This window comes from Aptenodytes forsteri, unplaced genomic scaffold (genome assembly GCF_000699145.1).
Source record: "Aptenodytes forsteri isolate BGI_AS27 unplaced genomic scaffold, ASM69914v1 Scaffold467, whole genome shotgun sequence".
In the NCBI taxonomy this organism is placed as follows: domain Eukaryota; kingdom Metazoa; phylum Chordata; class Aves; order Sphenisciformes; family Spheniscidae; genus Aptenodytes; species Aptenodytes forsteri.
This window is the reverse complement of record NW_008795298.1, coordinates 1,583,345-1,591,416: the sequence shown is the minus strand read 5'-3', so window position 1 is coordinate 1,591,416 and position 8,072 is coordinate 1,583,345. Positions and strand designations below refer to the sequence as shown.

At 40.6% G+C, this 8,072-nt stretch overlaps 1 protein-coding gene across 1 annotated transcript; it reads right to left on the bottom strand.

Moving 5' to 3' along the window:
• Nucleotides 1-2,536: 2,536 nt before the first annotated feature.
• Nucleotides 2,537-7,784, bottom strand: LOC103898946 (mitochondrial inner membrane protein COX18). Its single transcript, XM_019472081.1, has 6 exons — nt 7,713-7,784; nt 6,882-6,982; nt 5,996-6,159; nt 4,748-4,860; nt 3,665-3,772; nt 2,537-2,881 (listed from the first exon to the last, which is right to left on the bottom strand). Exons 1-6 carry the CDS (start codon nt 7,782-7,784, stop codon nt 2,708-2,710), a joined length of 732 nt encoding a protein of 243 aa, XP_019327626.1. The 3' UTR covers nt 2,537-2,707.
• Between the last annotated feature and the right edge of the window lie 288 nt (nt 7,785-8,072).

Genomic DNA, 8,072 nt, shown 5'->3' with positions numbered 1-8,072 from the left:
TCGTAAGAAGAAACAGGTAGATAAAAGAATCACTGAGACCCTGATATGACATGAGGCTACGATCAGTCTGTTGCTTCTTAGGATGGGATGCTGCTAGAAATTCAGCATTACCTGTGCAGAAACAGGAAACTGCATTCTCGTCTTGACCTATACAGTAACTGGCAAGACACCATCCATAATACTGAATATGCTCCAGTTGTATGCTTGAAAGATTTTTTTTTAAAGAATTTGTTGTTTTTCGCCAGATAAGACGCTAATATAATCACAGAACCATGCAGCTGAAAAGGGAATTCTGAGGTCTCTATATGCTCCAGTTGTATGCTTGAAAGATTTTTTTTTAAAGAATTTGTTGTTTTTCGCCAGATAAGACGCTAATATAATCACAGAACCATGCAGCTGAAAAGGGAATTCTGGAGGTCTCTAGTCCAACCCCCTGCTCACTGCAGGGCCTGTTAAAGCAGGTTCCTCAGGGCCTCGTCCAGTTGGCATTTCAGGTACCTCCGATGACGCAGATACCATAATTCCCCCAGAAAACCAGGTGTTGGACCATCCTCAAGGTAAAAAACATGTTTTCATACCAATTCTGAAATGTTTTTGTCTTCCAACTTGTCCCCGTTGCCTCTCATCCTTCCTCTACGCACTTCCGAGCTGAGTTTGGCTCCATCTCCTTCGCCACTTCCCACTAACTGCTTGTAGGCAGCGATAAATCTCCCCTCCCCATCTCTTTAGGGGCTGAACAAGAATCCAGTTCTCTCAGCATGTCACAGGCTCCAGCCTCCTGACCGTCTCGGCAACCCTCCACTGGATCTGCTCCAGTACATTAGCATGTTGTACTGGGGAGCCCAGAACCCAACAGAGCATCCAGATGCGGCCTCAAGAACTGCCAGGGAATAACAACTTCCCTTCACCTGCTGGCTGCACTCTTGCTAATCCAGCCCAGTAGACAGTTGCTCCCCTCCTACGACCAGGCACCTCAGGAAAACGCAGGATTTAGCTTTCACCTCATCACCTTGCCAGACCACTGCCAGGACCCTGACTCTTCAGCGAAACGCTGCCAGATCAGGATACCGACCTGCTTTTATCCTGCCACCAGCAGACTACGTAATTCTAGAGCGAGAAACCAAGCCCAACTGCTACTGCTGTCATTCAAGCCTGTCTAATGGGTAGACTGAATTCTGAAAACCGTATGGCAATACTAAATTCAAATAAAACACAGTAAGAAAATAGAATTTATATAAATTTTTTTACGCTTCTGAATCAAGTGTGAGAGACTATATCGTGCATTCCCCTAGCAAAAACGCATCCACTGCAAGACAATTTGAAGTGGGGTATCAGGACTGAAAATTAGGAAAATTTAGTTTCAAACAACATCCCTGCCCTACCTACACACCAAATCTTGATAAACTCCTTCAGCCCTCTCTTTTGCTCAGGGATCAGGGTGACAAGAAGCAAACTAACAGAAGAAATAAATAAAAGACTAGAGATTCTTTCTACCACAACAAAGGCATGTGACTGTTGGCTACATCTGCCTGGTACTCCAGCTGCTTCTCTCTTTCTGAGTGCTAAATAGTTTTCTCTAATGACAAAAAACCCCCCAGTTATTTTAAAAATCACTTCCTATTATCAAAGATTAATGAACACTAACTTCAACAGTTAAAACGTGAATCATCCTGAGTCTGCACTATGACAACCACCTGAGAGCAAAGAACACAAGCAATGCTTTCCCCTCTATCCTGATTTCTGTTTCTCTACCAAAAAAAGACAACCTTTTACGAGACCGGCCTTGCACAGACTTCTGTGCAAAGGGACATTCGCGTGCACCGAGTTTAACAATGTATGTCTGCTGACTTAAGATGTATGCAGAGCAAGGCGAGATGTGAATCTGAACACCCTCACAGAAAGTGCCTACATGTAATGACGCTGATGCTTACATGAAAAAAATACCGAACGCAGGTCCTTTAAGGCATAAAATATTTGCACTTGACCTTTAAGACGTACATTAAAAAAGAAATTTGCTATGCAGTTGAATGAAGTCTTTGGTTTCTTACTGTCATTCATTGTTTTTCAAGGTGCTACTCGCCTCATTTCAGTACATACAAGCAGAATGCTGTCACTCAACAGCTGATACCAGAAACGATAAAAGAAACTTGTCCTCCCAACTCCAAATCTAATGCACAAGAGACTGACAACAACCTAGTTTACTTTGCAGTTACAGGAAATCAGCTATCACGTGAACCATCTGGATATCGAATGACTATACCTGATTACCAATCAATCTGCACCAGTGTCTTGATTAAATAAACCAGTAACTACAGTGTCAGTCCATCTAGCCTTTTCCCTCACCCCAAAACTTGTTGTTCGCTAGCCCGCAAGTCAGATCGGCTTCACTACAAGAAGACAGCCTAGGTGAGTCACATTTTATTTAATATTCGTCTGCACAATTCCTTACAATAATTCAGGAGATGAACCTGTATTACTGGACTATTCTAATTGCAAAACAACCACCCTTGAAACAGAACTTCGCAATAAACATACATTTGCGCTGAACAATCCTTCTTTACAGCCAGACAGTCAATGCTTTATTTGAAAAATAAATATAATTCCAGCTGCAACATTTTACAGTAAGTAAGTACATCTCAATAAAATAGCACTACTTAATTACCCATGCAACATTTGTGGGATAGCTCTTCCAACAGTTCAAATGACATCATTTCTTAAAACTGTATTTGGTAGTCAAGGCAGACACAATATCCCTGTAAGGAGTATCCGAGTCAGATTTGGTCCTTGGTATGCAACACAGTCGACGAAAGGTCGGAGAACGCAGCAACAGGTTGTGCGAGAGTCCCACGAAGCTCGAGGACAGCCAGTACAACGCCATGGACTGCAACGAGACAAATACCGAGTTCAGCCGCCCTAGCTGCACTGAAAACACTACAATTTTAGGCAGCTCTTCACGAACCACAACCACTGGTCACCCCCAGTTACTGAGAAAAATAACTCACCTAAACCCACTCCTCTCAGTAACAATAATGGCTTCCATTTCAAATGTATTTTTCACTCTCTCAACTCTTCTGGGAAAAAGAGTCATCTACGCTGAAGTTTGACAACAGTTCATAAATTAATTCATATTAAACTTGCTTAAACTTCTATATTTCAGACTATAAGTTGATGAACCAAACAACAAGATACTTTGTGTTTGGTAACCACTGCAAAAATATTCAGAACCAAAACACCTGGTGAAAATGAGAAGTGTTTTAAGAAGATTGTGGAAAATTTCCTTATCTAATAACTACGCTGTTTTCTTCTTACAGCAAGCAAACACTTGGCAAACCTTTGTCTATACATCCTTATATAAAGTTTTCCTCTCATTTTTGCGATCACAAAAAGGATGCTAACCTGCACTGAATGTCCTTCCAAGCCCTAGTTTGCGAAAATCATGTTTAGAAACAGTAAGTTTGCAGATTCTTCCCTCTTGGACAAAAATATTCCAAATGTGTTAAGAATTTAAACATACACGTAGACAAAACACCTTATTTGTTTTGGGGCACACTGTATTAGAAAGTATGGTCTAATAAATACACCAGGCATTTGGGTTGCTCTTTAAGCATTAAGAACATACCAGAGACCCAGGTTAATGGACGCACCATTAAGACTCTGTACTTACAGAGGGAACTGTTGCAGCAACAGGGATCATCACTACTGACACCACTCGAAAGAAATTGGTAGCAAGCTTCTGGACTCTGGAAACTTCCATTTTTTGTGAAGCAAAGATCTGAAAGGGGAGAAACCCACAGTTATAAATAAGTTGGTTTTGAAACAACTAAAATGAGAAAAAAGGCAACAGTGGAGTTTCCTGTAACCCAGCACTCTTGTTTGTGTATTACTTCCACTTTGCATCCTCCATTTCAATTAACATACTGCTACAATCTTTCCTTTAACTCGTTTGATGTTTTACATGTTCAGTCCTTTGTAGAAAACACTGTACCAACCCAGCAGAGTACCTAACAATCATTTCAAGGTAACGTAACTTTACACAGACACTTTTGCACATCTAAAAGTTCCAACTCCTCAGCCTGAAGCACAGCCCTGAGAAAAGGCTGCCAACAGGAAAGAGACCAAAGACAGTTGACAGATAACTGAACGAAAGCACAATCAAGTCTACAGTCACACGCTCACTTTTTTCTCTCTAAGACAGTCTCAGTCCACATGACAGAAGAAAACAGAGTAAGAATGAAATCCAAATGGTTAAAGTTTGATAAGAACACCTAACAGAAAAGTCTAGAAGAAAAATATTTCCATTAAACTACCCCCAAAAATGGGAAATGAAGACTCTTTTCTTTTTTTTTCCTGTTTCTGTTGATTAATCTCCCCAGCAATCTTAAAAAGCTCTCTATTTTTTCAATTTATTAAGAAGAACACATAACATTGTTAGTTTTGACCACAAGGCAGTAACAAATAATTGGGGGTGGAATGCAGAACAAACCAAAAAACCCCACGTGTGCTTGTGGATGCTTAACACCCAAGGAAGGTCTTTAGAACATCATTTTAAGTGAAACTTCAGTCAAGACTAAATTTTACTGAAGCTCAAGTAAAGCCAATAACGTATCTGAGACATGTCACATCAGAATTTGTCATCTCTAAACAAGACACCCACACATTCTAACGCATAGCGCTGGGTAATATTGTCTTACAAGTCTATAAAAAGAATTATCCTTTTGCAATCATCCCATTTATTCCACCAACGTACCTCCACTATGAGCAAATTCACGAGCCCAAGTGAAACTGGCAAAATCCATGTAGAATCTGGTGCCGTGAGGTCTGTAAACCACAACGCTCCGCCTGCTGAGAACTGTTCTTGAACTACAAGAACAGTTTAAAGAAAATACGGAATTAAGTATGAGTTGCTACCTCAAGTTAGTCAGAACCGTACCATGTATTACAATCAAACCATCCAAGTTTCTAGGTACATTTTATCTACACAATAAATACTAGTAAAGCAGAAATCTTTGGTTTAACAGATCACATGTCAAGGCAGTCTGCTATCAACACAAGTTAAAAAATGGTGGGAGATACAAGCTGAAATCCAGCTTAGCTCATGACAGCCAGTGATTCAGGTAAACCTGTGATAAAAACTAGCTTGATCTCAACCACCATTTTACAAGCCAATGAGGAAAATATGCAACGCAGTAACCTACAATGACCGTGTTTTGTGTTTGCAAAATAATTCTATTTTTCTTAATAACTACGTAATTTGTTTCGTTTTCGTTTAGAAGAACAAACTATATAAACGCTTCTATAAAAAAATCAAAATATCAGTATTTTTATTTAAAAAAACCACACACATTCACCTTGTCTACAGTGCTTCACGTGAAACTTCACATGGAAAAAAAAAAAATACAGATTAATAGTGAACGTGCTGTGGCAGGGGTAATATTACTTGCTAAATATGCTTATCTTGTGAACCAGAAAAATCCCAAGACAAATTTTTTTTTTCTAGTAACCCTGTCTTCAGAAGACCCCGAAACGCTCACACGGCCTAACAAAATGCCTCACATTGTTCTCAGAGCTCAGACCCTGATAGTGCTTTTAAAGAGGCATCCCACAAAGCTCACAGCACTGTGTTGTGACACTATGACTGTCTAAGCAGAGATCCGCCATGCTCTGGACGCTGCGAATACCTGCTGGAAGAGTTCAAACCGAAGAAAAGCATAGGTGTGGTCCAGACTCGAGGTCTTCGGTTATATGAACTGTGGTTTAATCTAGTACAACATGTACAATGTACCTAATCGAAGTCTTTGAAATTCATTTTTATTTTTATCAGATATTTATCTATGCTTAAACTATATTAAGTTCAAAACCTTAGTAGTAGAGTCGTTTTTGTATCAGCTTATACGTCAAGCTCAGGAGATAGCGTTCTTTAACCAACAAAGCGTCTGTAAAAACAGTAACTGAATGAAAAATGACTGTTAAGAGTGCATCTGTTCAGATTAATCACCTCCCGAGTCCATGGCACCAACACTGCAGTTGCGCAAAGCGAGGGACACGCAAACCCACATCGGAATCTGTACCCACACCAGTAAAGTGGCTTTGAAGGGGTGGCAGTTGTCTCGAATGTACAGTTCCGTAATAATCCTCCGTAGGTTTTTCTTAAAGTGGAACCTTTTAGAAAGAAAGAAAGAAAAAAAAGTCCCCTCTCAATACCTGTTACAGAGTAACTTCTCACATTCTGAAATAACAATTCTACAGGCTGTGCATGTTCAATTGGCTTCTTTAGGCGCAACTCTGGAAAACCTGAAAGTCTTTCCTCTTCAAGCATGCCTCTCTCCTTCCTCACAACTTTTAGCTATGTTGCTATAAGCAACTTTTCACAACAAAATTTCCCGTTGTCATTGGCAGCTCCCAGTAACTTGTCTGATATTTTATTTCATGGTGCTTTTTGTCTGAACTAGGGTATAACCTTCTCAATACAGAGACAATCAGCCAGTTATGTCGTCCTCAGTAACCCAGCTTAGATACGCTGCTACTGCATGGGGTGCAGTACTACACTAACAAATGCACAGGACCACAACCATTCAAGCCTCAAGTTCCAGCAATATTTAGATACCATTATAGCTAACGAAACTTTAGCCACAAGTAAAGACAACAAAAACAATCCTGGATTTGGCCCTGTAGTCATAAGCCTATCACAAGTTGAGAGCTTTAAAATAGATATACTCTGAAAAGCAACATAACAAACACAAACAAGTCGTAGAAGTGGTAAGAAAATCTAAGCTTTGGGCAACGGCAGAATCCTTCTGTAAGATTTTTGTTTGTAGGACTTTCCCTCCTGCTACCCCTCAATCCAGAATGGATTTAAAAGGCATATACAATCGCCATCTTACCTGGCCACCTTTTCAGACCAACCCAGTTGCTTTCCACGAACAGAAACTTCATAGCGAAGACGCTCAGCTAGTTTTTTAATCTCCGGCTGCAAATTTTCCAACTAGCTAAAGAAAAGGAAAAACGTTTATGCGCAGTTACACATAACAACCACTTCCTCTCCCCACTTGATCCTGTACAGGCATTAAAAATGACTGTGAAGGACAAGGCACACACCTGCGAACGCCTTTTATCTTTAAACAGAATGAACACGTGAAGATAGTAGTGAGAAGTATTCACAGTAACAAAGATACTATCTCACCACTAAATGAAATTTATCCAGAGTTAGATTTTATATTTTGTTCTTAATAAGCATCTTTTTGCCTTCGTTCAGGAATTGTGACCAGTTACTTCACTTAACAAAAAACCCCTTTAATGCCACTTCAAAAAGATTTCAAGCCCAGCAGGGCACACCACTTTGCAGTCACCGAAGTCCCTATCCTGAAGAATAAGAAGAGACCCCGTTATGCAAGAGGACAATAGGCGATTCACTTTTACAATCAAAAGAAAAGCAAAAAAATGAACAATCATTACTGTAAAAAAACAAAACAAAAAACAAACAAAACCCACCCCAAACACGCTGCAATAAAAAAATTAAACTATGCTTCTTTTGCAGTAACGCTCTTGGAATAACAGTCACCTGAAGAACCCCATCCAAGAAACACACCTGCATTTACCAGTCTGACCTTTGCACAGGTGAAGCACAAAGATCCAACTGATTCCAAACCGGACTTGAGTTCTGGCAGCTGTGAAGCACCACCCTAAAGTCCTCGTTAGCGGGAGAAACACCCTACTTCACACCGCAGCACTGCAAAGGCTCCTTTACCACTGCAGGCACGGCATAGAACCTCTTCAGTCACTTCCATCGTTTTCCTCGCTTTTGAGGTAAAACAGGTATTTAGAAACTGCTGAAGGCTAGTTTACTTCAGGTTTTTATCGGAGCAACTTCAGCAAGAGCTTTGTTTACCTTAACGCAGCAGGTCACAGAAAGCCCCTCGCACACGCCGCCTGCCTCTCACACTGAAACAACTCCATTTCCACGCAGTGACCCTGAAGCAGCACGTTCCCGTGTTTCAGTTTTATTTAGACTTCACGTGTCCCGGGGAGGACCAACGCAGGCTTGCAACCACAGCACAGCCTCACACGAGCTGACG